This window comes from Macaca nemestrina, chromosome 12 (assembly GCF_043159975.1).
Source record: "Macaca nemestrina isolate mMacNem1 chromosome 12, mMacNem.hap1, whole genome shotgun sequence".
In the NCBI taxonomy this organism is placed as follows: domain Eukaryota; kingdom Metazoa; phylum Chordata; class Mammalia; order Primates; family Cercopithecidae; genus Macaca; species Macaca nemestrina.
The window spans coordinates 16746363-16769862 of NC_092136.1; the positions used below are offsets into that span (position 1 = coordinate 16746363).

Here is a 23500-nt window from a genome sequence, read left to right on the forward strand (position 1 = left end):
TGTTTTATAGTGTCTGTGGGCTGTATGCTTAAGTGCATTTTTGCTTAAGTGCATTAAGTGTCATTCTTTTGATTCCATGTTTAAGACCTCCTTGAAGACTTTTTGGAAGCCTGGTCTAGTTGAAACAAACTCTCTTGTCTGAGAAGGATTTTATCCTTCTGAAGTTAGTTTGGTGAAATATGAAATTCTTGGTTGGAATTTCTTTTTTTTTTTTTTGAGACTGCTGAAAATAGGCCCCAAATTCTTCCAGTCTTTAAGATTTCTGCTGAGAGGTCCGTTGGTAGGCACATGAGGTTCTCTTTATATTTGATCTGACCCTTTTCTTTGACTGTCTTTAAGATTTATTTCCTTTTGTGTTGACCTTGGCGAATCTTATGACTATGAGCCTTCGGGATAGTTTTCTTGTGCAGTATCTATCTGGTGCTGTCTGTATTTCTTGAATTTGCATATCAATTTCTCTACCGAGTTTAGGGTAATTTTTAAGGACTATGTCCTCTTATGTATTTTCCAAGTTGCTTATTCCTTCTCCTTCTTTCTCAGGAAAGCTAATAAGTTGTAGATTTGGTTTCTTTATATAATCCTATATTTCTCAGAGGTTTTGTTTATTTTTAAAATTATTTTTCTTTTCTTTTTAGACTGAGTTGATTTAAAGAACTGGTTTTTGAGCTCTAGGATTATTTCCTCAGCCTGATCTATTCTGCTGTTAATACTTCAAATTGGTTCTTTCTTAAAATGTCTGTATCATCTTTAAGCTCTTAAACCATTCTACTGAATTTCTTGGATTCTTTAGACTGGGGTTTAAATTTCTTCTGAATCCTGATTATCTTTCTTGCTACCCATATTCTGAATTCTATGCATGTCATTTCAGTCATTTCTGACTGGTAAAGAACCATTACTGGACAGCTAGTGGGCTCACTTTGAGCTAAGGGGACACCCTGGCTTTTTGAATTCCTAGAGTTCTTGTGCTAATTCTTTCTCATCTGGGAGGACTGTTGTTCCTTTAACTGTGATGTAAATTGAGTATAGTCAGTTGATTTTGTTTCTAGATGTTTTCAGAGGGCCAAGACTCTATACAGAATATTTATTTGTGGCTGAATTCTTGCCCTTTGTTTCACAGGAGGGTATCATAGCAAAATATTTTTGGTGTTGTAGTTTGGACTACTATCCAGTAGATGATGCTTATGAGTAATGGCCAGTAGATAAGCTCTGACTCAGCAGAAGGCTATGGATGTCCACATAGTGGTCATAGGCCATGGTGATGAGATGAGAAATTCACTGATAATGAACGTAATGAAGAAAGCCATCTGCATGGTACATGCATAACATGGAATGGCATTTTGAGCCACAACAAAGTTTACTAGTATCTTGGGATAAATGACCGTAGAATTACCAAGATCAATAAAATTCAGGTACCTGATTTAAAAAATATATAGGTGTTGTGTAGACCCAAGTCCACATTGTTCAAAATGATTATGCAGTCTTTGCTCACCACTGTGAATGCGTAGATGATGAGGAAGACCCAAAAAAGGGGGAGCTGCAGCTCAAGCCGCCTTGTGATTTCCATCAGAATGAATTCAGTAAGCACTGTTAGATTCTTTTGGTCCATTTAGTCCAGTTATCTCTTCCAGGAAGAAACAGAGTGGTTGTTATAAGCTTTTATGTAATGTCATCCAAACAAATTATAACATTTGTAGACAAAAGGTGTTATTCATAATAAGAAGTAAACAATATTTCCACATCTGATCCTACTACTAAAAAAAAAAAAAAACTTCTACTATCAAAAGAAGCGATCCATATTAAATACATACATAATTATGATGTAGATTAAACTGTAAATATCAATAATGTTTGGAACACATCAATTGATAAAATTATATAGGTATTTATATAGAAATGTTAGACTTTATTACACGGTGGCACACAGTGTTTTTTTCTAATATACTTCCATATTTTCCAAAGAATTCTTATGGAATTGTGATATTATTAAAGAGTGAGATAGAGATAGCATGAAGCTACTGGAATCTAAATTTTAGTTTCCCTCAATGGCACTTTCTGGATAGGAATTTAACAATAAACTCACAAGTAATATGTCTTTTTTAAAATTCCCAAAGCAAAGATATTTTAACCTTGACCAGTTAAGGCCACTTTCTCTCAATATTCTGACTTCCACTTCGTCACACTTTATCTGACAAAACAGTGCATTAGCATATTTGCAGGCATTTGTAGGACCCAGCTAACAACGGATTGAGTTAATGATACTTTGATGTTTAATAGGTATATTTATATGGTTCAAAATCAATGACATTTATTATCAAATAATGCTACCTCTTTTGGTGTAGGAATATTCACTAAGAACACCCTTACCACCAAATGTGCAGAGATTTGTCTGGAATTTCATATTATATGGATTTTATGATTTTTTGCCCATTGGTTTATGACAAAATTTGTATTATTGTTTCTTTTAAATATTTACATATATTTCAACTTAAATCTATACTTTTGTTTTTGAAGAAAAAAGAAAAACTCCCAAACTAATATAAGCTTAATGATTACCAACATGTGCATCTATTCCTACTAAAATATTTGTTTTATGTCAATATATAGGAATTTTGAATATTTAATTTTATAAGTTTTATTTCCTTTAAGATAATAATGTGAAAATAACAGAGTGTAGAGGGCATTTAAAAGTACTGAGCATTTATTACATCACATATAAATTACTGTTTATTTCTAATATTGCCCAATAGAACACAGATCATTACACAGGTGATTTTCAAACATTTCAGTGATAAGCACTGGTCCTCTATTTAATTAATGTGGGACATGAGCAAAACAAAGAGGAACAGGTCTGATTGAGGTTAGTAAAATCTGCTTTAGCCTAATCTCTTTCTCTCTCCTCTTCTACCATTCCATTTCTCCTCAATGAAAACTTGGAACTCTGCAATCATGAATGTTAGAACAGTAGTTGCATTTTAAAATATTTAGTCAAATAAAATAAAGAATTTAGTTATAACTCCATGGAATGCCAGCTTTAACCCACACAACTATCAAGTGGAAACTTCTGGGAGCCCACCCCAAGGTCCAAACCCATAGCTTAGAGGAGTTAGATCACTCTCACCTTGTGGAAGTTGGCAGCAACTGATTAGTTTTATGTGTAGATCTTGCTGCTCTGATTTAGGAAGCAAGGACAGGGGAGGAGAGCAAGACTGGAGATTGGTCAGCTGCCTGCAACCATTCTTCCCAGGTGAAACTGTTTGTTCTTTCTTCATTGAATTCTACTCTGTCTTTCTGGCTTTTTCCTCTCTTACAAGTAAGAACCTTAAGTCCAGCATTTTTGAAAACGTTATCTTGAACTAACAAGATTTCAGGGTATACCTTCAAAGGGTTTTATTGTAGAATAGGAGATGCAGTGGACTGAACAAAAGAATTCAGTATTGCAGCCACAGTGTCACTGCTTTGAAGTGTTTAAATTTTGCCAATAATTCTTTGTTGGGAGAAAAGCTGAGTATTGGGAGAGAAGCTGAGACAGGGCTTGCATGTCTGCTAGACTTGCTGGCTCCTTGCTTCTAGCACTCCAGTTATCTCAAGCAGCCATATGTTTCTCATTCACTTGATACACTGTTTTCTTTCAACTCACACACATCCTCACCACCTGTTTGTTTGAGCGCCAATAAATAGCAGTGGCCTCCCTAGAGCTTGGGGCCTTCACAGCCTCCACACTCAGGATGGTTTCTGGTCCCAGTTTCTCTCTCTCTCTCAAACTGTCTTTTTCTCATTCCTTTGACTCCGTCGTACTTCGTTGCCCCCGCCCCCCCCCCCAGCGACCTGGTGTTGGGTCTCATCGCCCCAACATTCCTTGTGCCCAATGTGGGGTGACAAAGACCCCAGTGAAGGAACGCTAGGGCCTGTGAAAACGGAGGATGCATTGTCAAAGGGCACGGAGGAAATCTAAAGAAGCTCTGCTAGAAAACAGTGCTTTGAAGAACCAGGGTAACAATGGGACGAAGTGAAAGCAGACATTCGGCTAATTTAAAAATTTTTAAAGCATTTCTTATAAAGTGAGGGAGTAAGAGTACTCAGTTTATCACTTTTTAGTACAGTAAAGTTATTTTGCCCATGGTTCCCGGAACAGGGAACTATGGAGTTGGATGAAAGGGAGAGAATTGGAAGAGATTTTTTTTTAAAAGGTGTATAAAGAAGGAGCAGGGACAGGTACCCCTGAGAGTGCTGTTGAGGGAAGGATACCAGAGGGGCCCGAGGAAGCCCAAGGCCGCCCGCCTGGGCACGACGAGGGTGGAGGGGGTCACGAATCTGTCCCTTCCCTGAGAGGCCCCCCTGCCGCCACGGTCCCATGCCCCCATGACGACCCTCAGGCTAAACCCCAAGTCCCTGGCCGGTCCAAGCCCTGGCCTCCGGGGCTGTGCCGCTGACAAATCGGAGCCTCCCCCATGAACTCAGGAAGTGCAGAGAGGCGGCCTCCTCCGGTGCTGGGCTGCAGGGGCAGGCGGGCTGCGAAGTGCCCAAGGCCACAGCCCCGCGGGAGAGACCGGGGAGGCTGAGCGCCCTTGAGTGCCCCAGGCAAGTGCACGAGTGGCTATAGCAGTCCTGCTGGGACTACCTCACCTGGCACAGCCCCAAACAGTCCTGGCAGAGCTTCCCTTCGGGCAGCGCTGCCGTCCCCACAGCAGGGCTATTACAACCCCTTCTACTTCCTGAGTCCTGGGCCGCGGTCCCTGACCCGGGGATAGCTGCAGGCATCAGCACCTGGGCTCCAGTCGCGGGCCTGGGACCCCGGGCTTCTCATGTGCAGGCGTCCCTGTGGGCCATTCCGGGGATGAAGGTAGGATCTGCAGCCCCTTCCTGAAGCCTGAGACCGGGGCAACAGGCAGGCAGAGAATGTTTTTCCATCCTTGGTCCACCATGGTGAATTTCTTTATTCTCGTCTTTGAAAAAGCAGCCATTGTCTTAAGCATTATGCACCTCGGTGGGATGAGGGATATCTCTAAGTGTGCTATGCATTATATAATGGAAAACATAAAGACACATCAATGGAAGACTTGCAGAAAATGATGGTTGTGGCTCTTATATACAGATTATTAGTTTGTTTCTATGAGACAATTTGCCTTTGGGGAGCAGGTGGAGCTACCCCAGGGAAGTTCCTGGTGGGGCTTCGAGTTGTGACATGTAATACATTAGTGCTTATTGCACTAAGTCGGGTTTTAGTGATTCCTTTCTCAAATGTTAGCATTACAATGTCCACTACATGAGCTTTGATCAAGAATTTTTCGATTGCTGCTTTTTTCCCTGCTTGCATCACACTGCTGTTTTTTCAGCATAATCGAACAGCCTATGATATTGTGGCAGGAACTACTGTGGTAAAAAGAAATGGGGTCAGATGATGCCCCCAAAGCCCTGATTACCACACGTTATAATGATAAGACTAAATTGTGTATCGAGGCCATCAGTATCCCTGGGTTACACTAATTAACGATTTAGAAATTAAAGCAGTCACTCCAGTGTGATGCAGGTCACTACTCTGAAAGTGTATTTATTTTACTTAAATGCCAAAGAACTTTTCCAGAGGAAAAACCTATTGAATTCAAATATTAAAATTTGTAGATAAAAAATACAAATGATTTATAAACAATGGACAATATATGCTTTAAGATCTAAGGCACTTAAGATCTAAGAATTTGCTGAAAGCATTTTCAGCTTTGAAATCTCCAAATGAAACTTCAAAATTTATTTTGGTTTATCCCAAAATAATGTCCAGTTGTGTTTTGTAAACATCTATAATAACTCATCTTTTAGTTTACACTTCTGGGGAGCTACCAAAGAAGGTCCCCATGGGAGTTTGGAGACCCTTACCCTGAGGAACAGTTGGTCTAACAGAAGGTCTAGTCTAAATGTAAAAGGTGTTACTATACATTCAGAAATAATTGACTCTGATTATACCGGAGAGATTCAATTGGTTATTAGTTCCTCGACTCCGTGTTCTGCCTCCCCAGGAGAAAGAATTGCCCAGTAGTTGCTGTTACCTTACATAAAGCTAGGAAGCAGCAGAGTGAAAAGAACAGGAGGCTTTGGTAATACTGATCCAGCAGGAAAGGCTGTGTATTGGGTTAATCAAGTGTCTGAAAAAAGACCTATTTGCACAGTAACTATTCAGGGAAAATATTTTGAAGGACTAGTAGATAATGAGCTGAGGTCTCTACTGTTGCTATAAATCAATGGCCCCAGCACTGGCCTAAGCAAAAGGCATCCATTGATATTGTTGGAGTAGGAGCTGCCTGGGAAGTTTATTAATGTTCCTTGATTTTATCAAGGGCCGGATGGTCAGGAGGGGACAATCCAACCTATCAATACACCTATTCCTGTCAATTTATGGGGTAGAGACTTATTGCAAAAATGGGGTGCTGAAATAACTTCCTACAGATCAGTATAGTAATCATAGTAGACAAATGATGAAAAACATGGGATATAACCTGGGGAAAGGACCAGGAAAAGATAAAAACGGCCAATCAGAACCTTTAGAATTAAGGGGGCAAACAGATCAGACCAGATTGGGGTGTCATTTTTAGGAACAGCCATTGTTGAGCCTCCGGCTCCCATTCCTCTTGTTTGGCTAACTGTCAAACCCATTTAGGTGGAGCAATGGCCACGGAAACAGGAAAAACTGGAGGCTTTAAAAGAACTGGTGCAGGAACAATTGCAAAAGGGACATATAGAGCCTACTTTCTCCCCTTGGAATTCTCCTGTATTTGTCATTAAGAAAAAAATCAGGGAAATGGAGAATGTTAACAGATTCAAGGGCTGCTAATGCTGTGATTCAGCCCATGGGTGCGCTACAACCAGGGCTGCCCTCCCCAACAATGATCCCAAAATACTGGACTCTCATAGTGATAGATCTAAAGGGTTACTTTTTTACCATTCCTTTAACTGCCCAAGATTATGAAAAATTTGCTTTTACTGTTCCTGCCATAAATAATGAAAACCCAGTGGACAGATACTATTGGAAAGTATTTACCACAAGGTATGCTAAATAGTCTATTTGTCAAACTTATATCGGGAAAGCTATTAAGCCAGTTACAGAACAGGTTAAAAAATGTTATATCATCCATTACATGGATGATAGTCTGTGTACAGCTGAGACTGGGGAGGAACTGATGTGCTACAGTTAAAAAATACTGTAAATGCGACAGGGTTAATTATAGCCCCCAATAAAATCCAAACTTCTCCCTTTCAATATCTAGGAATGAAGGTAGAGCAAAGTGCTATTAAGCCCCAACAGGTTCAAATTCAAAAAGATAATTTAGAAACTTTAAATGATTTCCAAACATTATTAGGAGACATTAATTGGATTTGTCCAACTTTAGGCGTTCCTACCTATGCTATGTCTCACCTCTTTTACTTTACGAGGCGATTCTAACCTTAACAGTAAATGCTTCATGTCCAAAAAAGCACTGGAGGAACTTCAATTAATTGAGGAAAAAATTCAGCAAGATCAACCCATGACTGCAGCTGAACAATATCTGACAGGACAAAAGGAAAATAAAGGCTGGACAAGATATATGGTAGAGGGATGCACATACAAAGAGCTGGGAAAAAGGAAAGATAATTTTATGGGGAAGAGGATTTGCTTGTCTCTCCACGTGACAATCAGGTGCCTGTGTGGGTGCCCACCAAACATCTGAAGATCTATCATGAACCACAGCATGTGGTGGACCCACGTGTACCGTGCAAATTGAAGGCTTAAGACTTACTTTTTTGCTATACTGTGGCACAAGAAGGATAAGCCTCGATTTGCTTTCTCTGTGCCTTCTGTTAATCAGGAAAAGCCTGCTTCTCATTATCAATGGTAAGTTTTACTCCGTGGTAATTAACCAAAGGGCAGAAGCTGAGTTACAAATGCTTCAGCAATGGCGTGCCTCCCGGCTACAGCCACAGAAGTTTTTGCTTGTGTTTCAGTGGATTTACTAACATGGGGGTGAGGGTATGCTTGGGTTTTTGCAGGAGATGAACAAACCACGTAGGTGCCCTGAGGATGTTGTACGACCATGGAACAGGCGACTGGAAGGACCTATGGATCCCAACCATGGACTAGGCTCCCCCAGTATGAGCCATGCTGAGAAAGTGCTGGAGCACCAGGGTTTTACCTAATAGATGCTTAATGGACAAATGCTTTCTGACTGAACTCCTCTGAACCCTGATTACAAGAGACCCTAATAATAGGTAGGCAGGAGTATCATCGCCCCTATTCAGCATGAAGAAGTTACAGAAGACAGATCTTCATCCTTCTGCAACCCCTGGGATTAAGGGTCCTCTTGTAAAAGGGAAAGAGGAGATATGTAGGAAGCATTCAAGCCAGAGAAACTCCATTTTGAATAAGGGCTAAGAAAAATGAAGCTGGATCACCAATCAGCAATTGCCTTGCTCAACTAATTTAAAAAAAGAGGCCACCTTTTGCTAATAATGATAGCTGTGGTGGCTTTTACAAAAAAGAAGGGGGCGTTGGGAGAGAAGCTGAGGCAGGACTCGCATGTCTGCTAGACTTGCTGGCTCCTTTTAGCACTCCCGTTATCTCAAGCAGCCATATGTTTCTCATTCACTTGATGCATTTCTTTTTAACCCCTACATCCTCACCACCTGTCTGGGCACCAATAAATAGCGTGGCCTCCCAGAGCTCGGGGCCTTTGCAGCTTCCACACTCACGATGGTCTCTGGTCCCACTTTCTCTCTCAAACTGTCTTTTTCTCTCCTTTGACTCTGCTGGACTTCACCGCCCGCACGACCTGGTGTTGGGTCTGATCACCCCAACAATTCTTCTGTGTTTAAGCGTCTTCATATCCAGTGTCAGCATCTTCTGAAGATGTGTGAACTCTTTCACTGTGTGCATGATTCATGCATGGAAAAGGGTATCTCTGGTCTCCTTTTAATATTTTAGTGTTTATATTTTAAATGTAACAAAGTAGGGCTAAACATTAGGACAGAAATAATACAAAAAGTATGCAAATAAATGACTGATTTTTCTATCTTCACAGTAATATCAGAAATGTTTTGAGGTTCAGGGTTTTCTCAGTAACTTCATAAGTCTTAAAAACCATTCTATTTCAGTCTACATTAATGATTCTAATGCCCATTGTTAGAAAAACAAAACCCCTCAGAAACAGAAGCCCAGGAGGAAAAAGGACTAAAAAAATTTAAGTTTGCACTTGGTGTCCTTAAAATTATTTTTAGTTTATAAACTATTGCCATAGAAATACTTATATTCTTTTTAAAATATTATATATTAATATACTTTTTATTTTTCAAACCTGGATATCATCACCTGTATTTTCTCTAAAAATTCTAACCTCAATACATCCTAACAGATGAGCTTACTTATAAATTTTTTAGGTGATTTCAACTTTCTTTTTACTTGAAATATCTAAACATCACATTCAACTCTCACAAAACACATAGGTATAGGACAGTTGTTCCAATTCATAGGATTTATTGCTCTCCAACACTACATTAGTTCAGAGAACTCCAATTAGCAGAGACGATACTGAAGTTTTGTAGAGTATTTGGAGGAATCGACTCTTGTTGACCATATGTGTCTACATCAGAAATTAGTAGTCATAAGAAATGACCAACCCTGGGTGATAATGAAAATATATGCCATTATATTTTTTGAATTTTCCTCTCCCAGTTCACTTGTGCTTTGGATGGGAAAAATTAATGGGTTGACATGTTTTCTTAAAGTACTTTTTGTTGTGAATTTATGTGTATAGTATAAAATAAGAGTTCAATTTTATTCCTCTTTTTGTTACTCTCTGAAGTTGTGTGTAATTCCTCCAAATGATTTTGGCCAAATTATCTGACTTACAAATATTGTCTTTTTGTGCCTACTAATTACCTAGGACACCCTACACATTCACCAGAGAGGATGATACATGAGGGATATCTCAAAAGCAACAACAATAAATGGTCTCTACAGTTCTGTGGAGAACCACATGATGTAAAGGAATTCACTCACAGAGCCAACTATAAGTAACAGCTGAAAATATTTTGACATTACATGTAACTAAGTTGATCTGAAAGAGTTACAAAATGGTGAAATCATAAATGATACTATCATCAATTGGAAGTTTTCTTTGATTATTAAAAATATGTGGTAGGCACTAGGTTAAAATGTATTATTTAACCCACACACGTAAGGTATTACTATATTCATATTAAGAGAGCATCAAACTCAAACTAATTTTCCTGGAATCTCATTGGTATTGAAAGATTTGAAATTAAAGCCTCATATCTAAAGGAGTGATATATACACATACACGTATATCATAAATATGACATATATCTTTTTCTATAGGAAACTTGTAACAATTGCTGTAATGCATTGTGTAGTATTTTCCTTAATCGTGGTGGTTCCTGAACTGATCCCACAACTGTTGGATAATGTTCAGTACAACCTTATTGGGAGAAAATTCTAGTAAAATATTGTATGCCTCCTTTCCCATAACATTTCATCCGTGTATTCTTCCTCTGTGGCTTCAATATGTGATAGAATTGAGGAAAATGTACACAGTGAAATTTGAAACTCAACAAAATGATTTTGAAAAATTTATTTGTACTAACTAAATCATTATGTAGAATATTTTCAACACCAGAAATTTCCTTTGTGCTCTATAATCCCCATCCTAGGACACTTCTATCATGGAATAATTTTCCTAATAACTCACAACACTATCCTCCCATCACTGGGCAACTGCTGCTTTGATTCCTATCCCTAGACATATTTTCTTGGTTTTTGAATTTCATGTTTGTTGAAATGTTCGATTCATACTCTCAATCTTCTTTTAGTCAGTATTTTGCTTTTGAACTTCATCCATGTTTGTATTGGTACATAGTATTTCACTATATGAATATATCATAGTTTTCTCTCCATACCCCTATATTCCAGTTTGGGGATGTAAGAAAACTGCAATTGTATTCCCCAAATCTATAAATTTTTTAAATTACTATAAAAACTCCTATACAAAAATATTTGTGGACACATGCATTAATTTTTCTTTGTTATAGATCTAAGAGTAAAATTACTAGATCATAGTATATATATTTAAATTTGGAAGAAACTGACAGTTTTCCAAAATTGTTGAATTTTACATTACCACTAGTAATTTTTGGAGTCCCATTTTCTCAACATTCTTGCTAAATTTGATATAGAAATATTTTTTAGTATTTAAGTTAGAAATGGAAAATGGAATAAACTGGTATCTTATTGTGATCGTAATTTTCATTTACCTGATGACTAATGATAACACGTTTCCATGTACTTTTTGACCATTCGTATATATTATTTTTAAAGTGTCTATGCCTATTCTTTTTTTCTTTGTTGATTTTCTTTTGATGATTCTGTGTTCTGAACAAAAATTTTTCCGATTTTCATCTAAAAGTTTTATTATTTTTATATTTGTCTTTGTCTCAGAATCCTGCAATGATAAAACACAGAGCCGTTTTACCACTAGAAGACAAAGTTCTCTCTCCCTTGAGACCCTCACATATATGACATAGCTTTGGATGCCTGGAATAAGGTGGTTAGAAGATACCAGAGAGTTAATAATGCCATAATCCAAACTTGAGGTTCTGAAAAAAGAGCAGAACTAAGAACCAGCTTCTATTTCTACTTGAAGCCTTGCTCTAATTTTCGTACACATTTGTGTATCAGTTTCAGATTCTGAGACGTTGTGTGTTATACTGGGGAGATGTCTGACTTTTTAAAAAATATACCTCTTAAAAGTGTTTGTTTTAGGAGGATTTATTTTAGGAGGAAAATAACATAGCTTGACTCAGATAGCAAACTCTGCTTTCATCGACTGGCATTGAGTGCCTGCAGCTTTTCCATGTTCATAGGTCCAACACCAGGTGGAAGCCACCAAGGCCTGGGATTTGCCCGCACAGAAGCAATGGCCTGAGCTTCACCTTGTCACCTTTTATCCTTGGCTGAAGCTGTAGCAGCTGGGATGCAGGGCGCCAAGTCCCAAGGCTGCACAGAGCAGCGGTGGGCCCCGGGCCTGGCCCAGGAAATGATTTTTCCCTCTTAGGCCTCTGGGCCTGTCATGGGAGGGACTGCTATGAAGTTCTGTAAAATGCCCTGGAGACACTTTCCTCATTGTCTGGGCTATTAACATTTGGCTCCAAGTCACTTATGCAAATTTCTGCAGCAAGCTTAACTTTCTCAGAAAATTGGTTTTTCTTTTCTACAGCATGGTCAGGCTGCAAATTTTCCAAACTCTTATGTTCAGTTACCCTTTTAAACATAATTTTTAATTTTAGATCATTTCTTTCTTCACACATATGAGCATACACTTTTAGAAAATGTTTTCCATCAAATAGACTAAATTATCTCTCTCATGTTCAAAGTTCTACAGATCTCCAGGCAGGGGTAAAATGCCACCTGTCTCTTTGCTAAAGCATAGCAAGAGTGACCTTTGCTCCAGTTCCCAGTAAGTTTCTCATCTCCATCTGAGACCATCTCAGGCTGGACCTCATTGTCCATATCTTCATCAGCATTTTGGTCAAAACCGTTCAAGTATCTAGGAAGTTCCAGATTTTCCCACATCTTATCTTCTTCTGAACTCTCCAAACTCTTCCAACCTCTGCCCATTACTTAGTTCCAAAGTTGCTTCCACATTTCAAGTATCCTTATAGCAATGCTCCACTTCTCTAACTACCAAACTTCTGTATTAGTCTGTTTTCAAACTACTTTAAAGAACTTCCTGAGACCGAGTAATTTATAAAGTAGAGAAGTTAATTGACTCACAGTTTACATGGCTGGGAAAGCCTCAGCAAACTTACAATCATGGCAGAAAGCAAAGGAGAAACAAGCATCTTTTTTTTTTTTTCCCAAGGCAGAGGAGAGAGACATTGTGGGCACAGGAAAGTGCACACCACTTTTATTAAAACCATTATACCTCCTGAGAACTCACTATCATAAAAACAGCATGGGGAAACCACCCCATAACCCAATCACCTCCCACCAGATTCCTCCCTTGACATGTAGTGATTACAATTCAAGAATAGATTTGGGTGGGGACACAGAGCCAAGCCATATCACTACTTCAATCTCTCTATTTTTTTAGACTTTTTATTTATGTTTGATTTAATCTTAGTAGATTGTATTTTGCTAGGAATTTATTCATTTCCTCGGTTATTCAATTTGTTGGCATATAATTGTTCGTAATAGTCCTTCATGATCCATTTTATTTTTGAGATATTAATTGTAATGGCTCCATTTTCATTTATAATTTTATTTTACTCTTCCCTTTGTTTTCTTTGTTAGCCAAGCTGAAAGTTTGCCAATTTTGTTTATTTTTTCAAAATGCCAGCTCTTATTTTCGTTAATTTTTCTATATTCTTTATTGGATTTATTTATGTTCTGATCTTTTTTGTTTCCTTCTGATAATTTTGGGATTGATTTTTTTTCCATTTTTTTTGTGTTATGTTTTGGGGCATAATGTTAGGCAATTTGTTTGAGATCTAAATCTGACCCCCACAAGCCACAAGTACCTGTTACTATATTATTTCATATATTATATCATGTGTCCTGGTGTCTTAGCTGGGACTTGAAGAATATACGAATAGTTTCATCCTTATCAGGGAACTTACAAAGGTAAGATTAACTAAACACAATGTAAACTTATGCTCAAATATGACATACTGGAAAATGGGTAAAACACCACATACCATTGTGAACGATGTGGTCCTCATTGTTCCACAATGCGCCAATCACATATACTGGAAATTATAATATAGTTCCTCCTGTTTCATGACTTCTGAAACTACCTTGTGGCATGCCTGTTCAGCTCTATAATGGTTTACTCTGTGTCCAGGGAGTCGGAGGATTTACCAAATTGTCATTGTCCCTCCTCATCTTTTCCCAGGAGGTGCCTTTCCCCTATTAAGAAAACAGCCTCAATCTTAAAGACGATCGAACTTATTAGAATAGAAATAAAATCTGCCTGGTTATTTCTTTGTCTTCAGCATATTACTGACTACTTAATGCTAATTTCTGCTATCTTCACAATCTGCAATTTATTATAACTCTACTCAAACTCTACTTTTTGATGGCTTTCTATTTGAGCATAGACACTTTCAAAATGTCAAAATGGACTGATAAGTTTACATTTCTGAGTCAATTTTCTTTCTGATTATGTATTTTGGAAATTTTTGTGTGTCACATTTCACTGCTTTCATTTATTTTCTTTGAAAATATTTCATTGACAAATGTGTATTTTCAAGGTGCACAGTGTGTTTATATGTGTATGCATTGTGTAATGATTACTAAAACATTAATTAGCACACCTTTTACCACCCATGGCTCACCCTGCGTGTGTGTGTGTGTTTGTGTATGTGTGGTGAAGACTCTTGCAATCTGCTCTTTCATGAAATTTCAAGTAAAAAGTTCAGTATTGGCCGGGCGCGGTGGCTCAAGCCTGTAATCCCAGCACTTTGGGAGGCCGAGGCGGGCGGATCACAAGGTCAGGAGATCGAGACCACAGTGAAACCCCGTCTCTACTAAAAATACAAAAAATTAGCCGGGCGCGGTGGCGGGCGCCTGTAGTCCTAGCTACTCAGGAGGCTGAGGCAGGAGAATGGCGTGAACCCAGGAGGCGGAGCTTGCAGTGAGCCGAGATCGCGCCACTGCACTCCAGCCTGGGCAACAGCGTGAGACTCCGTCTCAAAAAAAAAAAAAAAAAAAAAAAAAAAATTCAGTATTATAAACTGCAATCACCATGTGGTACACTGGATCCACAAATGACATTAAGAGACAAAATAGGGCCGGCTGCAGTGGCTCACGCACTTAATTCCAGCACTTTGGGAGGCTGAGGCAGGTGGATCACTTGAGACTAGGGAGTTCAAGCCCAGACTGGCCAATGTGACAAACCCCCACCTCTTCTAAAAATACAGAATTAGGCATGGTGGCACATGCCTGTAGTCCTAGCTACTTGGGAGGCTGAGGCACAATAATAATTGCTTGAACTCAGGAGGCAGAAGTTGCAGTGAGCTGAAATCACGCTACTGCACTCCAGCCTGGGCAACAGAGCCAGACCCTGTCTTAAAATAGAGAGTGAGAGAGTGACAATATAGAGCCAGGCATGGTGGCTCACATACATAAGTCCCAGCACTTTGGGAGGCTGAGGTGGGTGGATCACTTTGAGCTCAGGAGTTTGATACCAACCTGGGCAACATGGCAAAACCCTATCTCTGTGAAAAATACAAAAACAGGCCGGGCATTGGTGGCTCATGGCTATAGTCCCAGTTATTTAGGAGGCTGAGGTGAGAGGATTGCTTGAGCGCAGGAATTTGATTCTGCAGTGAGCTATGGTTATGCCACTGCACTCCAAACTGGCCAACAAAGGGAGATTCTCTTAAACACAAATACAACAAAACTTGGTTCTAATACTTTGGTGATCTCTGACAACTTACTGTATCTAGGCTCTACTTTATCATTTGAAAAATGGAACTTTTAACAGAACCTACCTCACAGAGCTGTTGTGATGGCTAAATTAATTGAGACATGTAGAATCTCTATAATAAGTGAGAGATCTTATTACCTGGTAATTTCTATGACCATCTTAAAGATTCAGTACACCAACAATATGGTAATGTTTATCCTCACATGACAATGTGGTATGCAATGTTTACTTTATTCCAATGAGATATATTCATTCATGTTTCTTTGGCTGCTGCACGTGGGATTTTATCTTATGATGGTGAACTAAGAAAATATTGTAGAGTCTGATACTTTCAATAAAATTAGGATTATTAAAAAGAATAAAGGAAATCAAAATGCATAAGAAAATGTAGGGAGTTAAGGAAAGCAATCATGTTCAAAAGGCAAGATAATGATATCACTGCATACAGATCAGACCTCATTTACATGGTGAAGGTCTGTAACTGTCAAAGGACATCTGTAACAGCCAGCAGATAGATACAGTATGGTGTAGTGCATTTTATTCCATCTATTTGCTTTGTACATGTAGAACAGTCAACTGATGCAATCAGTGAAGTCAATAAAAATATAGTACATTCCATATAGTGCTTATTGACAAAAATTATGGATTGTCAACTCAGTGAGAAAGAGACTACAAAATTCATCATAGAATGGTCCTCTTAAAGATGTAAAAACAACTGGAACACAAATTTTAACCACAGTTTATTACTTTTTTAGATAAATAAGGGGAAATCCATGAAAAGCAGTTATTAAGCAAGAACAACTAGAGAAAAAGACTAAACCTGAGACTTTCTATGGAAGTCTTCTGAACTTTAGCATAATTGATAATATCTACTTATGTAAAGAGAATGGGCGCTAACAAACAATCAGCTGCTAATCAGAATTTACCAGTTATTGAGCTACAAAGTATGTTCAGTTAACAGACTTACATGTGCAAATAAAGGCATTGATAAAGAAACGGTGGAATCCTAATATTTGGAATAGTAATTATTTGAGCATAGTTGTAAGACTTAAAATCATCACATATCATGTAAACAATCAGTATTAAATGCAATGTCAAAATATACAAGCAAATGTATGAAGGCTAAAACAAAAGGAAAGTGCTTATATACACGAAAACACACAAACAGAAACACACACTCTGCAAATATTATTCCAAAGTGGATAGAAATACTAGAATCCTTGTCATTCCCTTCTCTAATGACCACTGTTTCCTACTCCCACCCAGCGTACTAGCTTTCCTTGTCTCCTTTTTCTTTGTATCCATCATGCATATTCTACTATTGTATAAAATGGAATTATTATAAATTCAATTCATCTATCGATCAAAGAAGGCAAATGTTTCTACTGTTTTATGTATAGCAATTAGAAAAGCCTATCATGTATTAAACATATGTAAATATATGTTGAATCAGTTATGCTAGTTACATCTTCTGGAAGTATACAGAGCAAAAATTGATGCCCATAACCTAATTTATAGGAATCATATTGTACAAACTTTAAAGAAAAACATTAAATTATTCCATGTCCTCCATAGGGCATATTTTACATCTTTGTTTCTTAAACTATAGATCAAAGGATTCAACATGGGAATAACCAAGGTGTAAAATATGGAAGCCACTTTATCAGTGTCAAAGGAATGACTGGACTTGGGCTGCACGTACATGAAAAGCAAAGTCCCGTAGAACACTATGACCACTGTCAGGTGGGCTCCACAGGTAGAAAAAGCCTTTTGTCTGCCAGCAGAATTCATCCTGAGAATGGCTACAAGGATGAGCAGGTAAGATACAAGAACTATCAAAAGAGATGAAATCAAATTGATAGCTGCGAAGATCAGAATTATCAATTCAATTTCATGTGTATTTGAGCAGAGCAAAGGTAATAAGGGGAGACTGTCACAATAGAAATGTCTGATGACATTGCAGCCACAGAAGGATAAAGTAAAAATCTTTACGGTGACTAGAAGAGAAATGAATGTGCAGTAGAGATAAGGGATTGCCACCAGCACTTGACATACCTTTTGTGACATGATTACTGTGTATAGCAGAGGGTTACAGATGGCCACATAGCGGTCGTAGGACATCGCTGAGAGAATAAAAAGTTCACTACCAATGAACACAAGAAAGCAAGCTAGCTGTGTTGCACAAAAATAATAAGAAATTGTATTCTTATCCACAACAAAATTTACTAACATTTTGGGTCCTACGGTTGTTGAATAACCAAGATCCACGAGAGCCAGATGTCTGAGAAAAAAGTACATAGGGGTTTGCAACCTGGAGTCCAACTTAGTGAGGACGATCATGCCCAAATTGCCCATCACTGAGATCACATAGATCATGAGGAACAATGCAAATAATGGTGCCTGCAGCTCAGCAATATTTGTGATTCCCGCAAGAATGAATTCATTCACCGTTGTTAGATTGTGTTGTTCCATCCAGGTTCATCAGAAAACCTATTCTGATAGAGACATCAGCATAGTCAATAGATTTCCTCTATCATCACCTGAGAAAATTTTTAGTATGCAAAGCTAACATAAGATACATCTAAATTTCACAATTTGTGATATTTGAAAACAAATGTACCTCTCACAAATAAAAACATGTTTAAATATAATTCAAGAAACAGATAAAGACAGATCAGCAGTTTTCAGTTTGGTTTTGATTTTACTCACCCGAAAACATTTTCCCATGTCTAGAGACATTTTATTTATCACAATTTGGAGGTGGGCCACTGTTGCATCTAAAGGTTAGAAGCCAGTAAGCTGCTAAACATTCTACTATAATCAATACTCAGCCCATCGCAATACCCAACCCCAAATATCAATAGTGCTAAGGTTGAGAAACTCTGATGAGATACATGGATAGATGATAGATCATTGATAGATAGATAGATAGATTATGGATGAATAGAACCATATGAGAGAGAAAGATATGGACAGATATTCATGTATGTATAGATATCTAAAGAAAATTTTTAAAGTTAAAAATATTGTTAATACTGTGGATACCTGATATATTTACAATTATTGCACTGTTTTTAGAGTGGTCATATTTATAAATTACTATTACGACATAATACAATTTTAGTTATATAAAAAATTTGTCAGATTCCAAAAATGCATAAAACCACCTGCTTCAAAACATCATCCTGTGAATACCCGTATCTCTTCGGGTGGTACAGCCGAGACTTTAATAGAGTTGACAGATATTAGGCATATGAGTAAGAGCAGCATAACAGATGACAGTGGCAATTATTTGTATTTACAAAGCAAAAAATATCAGGAAGTGTATGGATATAGATATATTCTACACTGTATCTTAATTCATGTCATATTTGAAAGGTTATGGTAGGCAAATAGTGTAAGTTATCTAAAACTGTTTGTTCTTATATCCAGAAGCAACATGTCATTGTGGAATTGTTGGGAAGGATGACTGAAGATTAAGTGATTCAATGTGTCTTTGTTGCCTAGAAGTAGTTCTAAAATATCAAGTACATTGTGAGTTTTCTTCTTCTTGTTATTGTGACAGCGCCTTACTTGAAAGAGGTTTTTTTACACATGTACACGTACATTATTCTGACTGTGAATTAACATCTTTGTTAGGACCATAAGGATGCCTAGGGGAGTTACAGGTCAAGTAGGATGTAATGCTTGCAACTTAGGGCAGTTCTTCTCCCCTCCCCCAATTCATATTCATGACTAAACTTGGTTAATCGGTATGCTATTGTTTTGGATTACTTATCTGTTTTTCACAACGAATTTAATAACATTTTAGATAAATTGTTTAAACTTTATTAAAACATTAATCTTCCCATAGTTTAATCTCAATATAATTGAGAAATGCTAACTTGAATGTGAAAGTTGTTTGTTTTATCATACAAAATCTTAGGGGAGTTTGAGGAAATCTGAACAAATTGGGAGAAAATGTGGTCCTTCATATTGGTTTGTATAACGAAGATTAGTAAAAGCTCCTTTTTGGATAAAAGGATACTATAGATTAAAGAAATGATTAAAAGTCACTTCGTTACACAGTAACATAGAGACAAAATAAATACACCAAACATGAGATATATGTGGATTTCTGGCTGTTTAAAAATTTTCTGGACATGCAAGCCACAGAAACTAGGAAATAAGGTATAGCACATAATGCAAATAAACATATGTATAATTGAATAAATATATATCTAAATATCCCCCAATAACCCACAGATGGATATGGAGGGCATGATAACCTAAGATAATTATTATTGGTTAAAAAAATTCTAAGCCCCAATGCTTTTTGAAAAAGAAAAAATAGTGTTTACAATGAAAATTATAGTGACAGCAATCTCAGAGTGAGCTATGAAAAAATAAAGACATGCAATTGTGTTACATTGAATATGAAGATGATTACATATTATTTGAACTTAATTTTCTTAATAAAATTATGACCTCCTCCTATCCTACCCTGACTCAATGAACACACCTTTCTCATATTAGATATATGGTAATGTGTGGCAGTAGATAGGAAAGTTAGATAAATATCTTTAGTAAATACGATGATAAGCAACATAAATCCTGTATTTTGTTTGCTTGTTTTGTACAGTTTGGCAATTTAGAAAGGCAAAAAAATATCATCATTGGTAAGTACCTGTTTTCTTGTTAGGTAAGGAAATCTAAATGAGCTTCCTCTCACCACCATTGGAGTTCTGTGGAAAACCCAGATTGCTTTTTCATATTTTGCTGTCTTTGTTGAATATCAATGGCATTTTTAAAGCTACAATATTTGAGAAAATAATATCTGCTTTGGTCAACTCTTGGTGGAAATTGAAGTACTTTCTGAAAATTGTATTTTTCCCTAAAACTCGGTACGTAACAGTCTCCTAATTTTATTTTCTTATATTTTTAAATGTTTTTTTCTGTGCCTATGATTACCCAAAAAGTCTCAATTTTTAATACTTTTCACATTCGAATGTAAGGTGGAAACCCCCTTTTTGTCTCATGAAGAAGTGAGAAAAGAATCATATCTACACATTTATTTAAATAATTATCCACTGTTAAATTATTGTTAAGGAGTCTAAGCCTAGAGCATCTAAATAACAAGTATTTGGAAGGACATGAACATGACTGACTAAATAGTTGCAGTTTCTCCATTCTTTCATTAAAAATATATTTATCTCCTTGTCGTTGTGCTTTATTTTCTCCAAGTTTTGGCCTCAATTAGATAAAAATATTTTATGTAAAATATATACTTTAGAAACAATATCATAATCTTTCAAAGATGCTTATGAGCATTCAGCCTGTGAAACCATGTAAAAAACAGTAAAAAATTATATGAAAAATGGAGCACTGTTATTTCTGCTTAGGCATTATTGGATAACAGAAATCCTGGAGAAATGAATCAGAAATTGTCACACTTTACTATGGTTATGTCATCAAATTAAAGTGGCAGTTTTCCAATGTCACTGAAGCATTGTCGATATCTGTAACATATGGCACCAAAAGAAACATTCTTACCTTTTTTTTTTTCGTTTGTTACCTGTAATGAAGCCTCTGTCTTGACTCCTCCATGTGTCTCTCACATGGCACAGTGAGAACAATTTATGCATTTTTTAATCTTTTGAGACTCTCCCTGAGGAGATGGCAGGCAATTTGTTGATAATTCCTAAAGCATTTGAGAGCGTAACAAAATGTTTTGAGGCTGTCCATTAGTTGTAGAAGACAATTTTAATTCATTAGTGTATCAGAGTTCTCCAGAAAAACAGAGCCAAGAGGATATAGTTAGATGAGCGATGGATGGATGGATAGATAGATAGATAGATAGATAATATTATGAATTGTTTTATGCAATTATGTAGGCTGAGGATTCCTGTGATTTTTTTTCTCTGCAAGCTCCAAGAAAGCTGGTGGTATAGATTCAGTTCAAACTTGAAATATTGGGAGCCAGGGGAGCCAACGGTGTAGGTCATAGTCTGAATTAGAAGGCTCTAGAATCTGGGATGTCAATGTCTGATGCAGGAAGTGAAGGATGTCCTAGCTTAAGCAGGGAGTGAACTCACCCTTCCTCTGTCTTTTTGTTCTATTCAAGGCCTCAGTTGATTGCACTGATACCCACCTATATTGGTGAGGATGATCGTTACTCTACCAATTCTAGTCTTTTCCAGGAGCATCCGCACAGGCACACCCAGAAATAATGCTTGCCAGCTATCTGGGCATCATATAGCCTAGTTAAATCAACACCTTAACCATCATTACTCCACCCCTTGTCAACTTGGCAAACATAAACATGTACTTAAACCATACTTAGTCTCTCTAAACATAGACAATAACAAGGTCATAGTTGTGCTTTAGATGACACAACTATCTTGCATATAAGTAAAAACTCATTAATCCCTTATTCCAAACAGGAAATATATTCTTTGAGTGATATTGACTAGTCTCCTGATTTTCTCAGAGTAAAATTCTACAATGTAAAACTAACAATATTTAAATACTGATGTGAAGTCCATATATCTTATTTATATAAGGTAATAAAGATGGAATAAAGCATCTTTACTTAATAAATACACACACTTATTTACAATAAAATCAGGATGGAATTCTCATTACAATTACAGCCCTCATTTCTGAACTGACCACATGATTATAGCTGGTATTTGTAACTGTCTTCTTCTTCTTCCCATACTGTATTCCCTTTGTCTTGAGCAAGCACCTTAGCTGGCCATAGCTTTTTTTCTTTTCTTTGTAAAGTGGCCCAAACCTTTATTCCTGAAGAGTTTGAGCCATTAGTAGTTCTGGCTAGTTCAGGCTATTACAGTGTTCCTTTTATTATTATTACAGTTTTTCTTATTAATAAGAGATGTCCTAAGGAATGTCCCATATTCCTGGCTTATTCTTCCTTGTACTGTGAAGTAATAGCCCAATTTACCCTGGAAAGTCAGGATCAAGTATGATAACTTCCTGTTTTGTCTATTGATTCAGTTGCATGAGGAGCTCAAAATGGCTGGGTAAGAGTCTTAACTTCCAATTCAATAGAATTATTGCTATGTCTTTAGGCGGAAGCATTCATTCCTCTGTGACTAAAACCTGTAGGTCAGTAAAGCTTAAAGTCAATGAAGCAGGAAACAAATTTTGACAGTGGGTCACTAGGGTTAATAGTCAGTGGTGTCACTCACATTTCCATCTCTTCATTCCTAGGCTCCTAGATCCAGTCTATGGCAAAAAACAGCGCAATACACTGGAGACTAATTCAAAGTATATATAGCTTTCTTAGGAACCTTTCCCCAGCTATTCAAGTTATTGCCATGTAGCTGGATTGTAATTAAAATTTCAAAGCCAGTTTCTTTAGGATGATGGGCAGCATGGTAAGACAGACTAGTGAATTCCATGATCATGGGCTCTTTGCTGCACTTCTTTACCTGTGAAGTGGGTTTCTTGATTATATGTAATGCCATGTGGAATATCATGACGGTGCATAAGGCATTCTATAACTTGGAAGGTAGTTTTGGCAGAATTGCTTGCAGAGAGGGATAATCTGTATCCAGAGTAAGTATACATTGCAGTAAGAACAAAATTCTGCTCTTAAATGTTGGAAACAGTCCAATGTAACCAAACTCCTGCCAGGGAGCTGGCTGCTCCCACTGGGTAATGGTGTCGTATTAGTCGCTCTGTGTAATTCTCCGCTGTTGGCAGATTGGACACTCAGCAGTGACTATGGCCAGGTTGACCCTCATGAGCCGAAGTCCATGTTTCTGTGAGATCACACGTAACCTACATCCCTGCCACCATACCCACTTTGTTTGTGAGCCCATTGGGTGATGACATGGTGCCTGAGGAAAGAGGCTGATTTGATTAGCATCCACAGAATGTGTCATACTATTGACTGGAACATTATAGTCCTCCTCTGCTGAGGTCACCTTTTGGTGAGCATTCCCCTGGGACACCAATATCTTCGCATTTTTTGCTCATTCAGAGAGTTCTAGTCATACTTCTTCCCTAAATTTCTTTGAAAAATAATGACA

The 23500-nt window shown here is 37.5% G+C and overlaps 1 protein-coding gene and 1 pseudogene across 1 annotated transcript in view; both read left to right on the plus strand.

Annotated features, from left to right (window-relative positions):
* Positions 1–23500, plus strand: part of LOC105466417 (olfactory receptor 8J3) — a 121509-nt gene that overhangs the window by 15164 nt on the left and 82845 nt on the right. Inside the window, 1 exon segment of the mRNA XM_071073934.1 lies at positions 17074–17282. Coding sequence (XP_070930035.1) covers positions 17194–17282 — 89 coding nt within the window. The 5' untranslated portion in view covers positions 17074–17193.
* LOC105471023 (protein FAM8A1 pseudogene) lies at positions 1506–5399 on the plus strand (annotated as a pseudogene).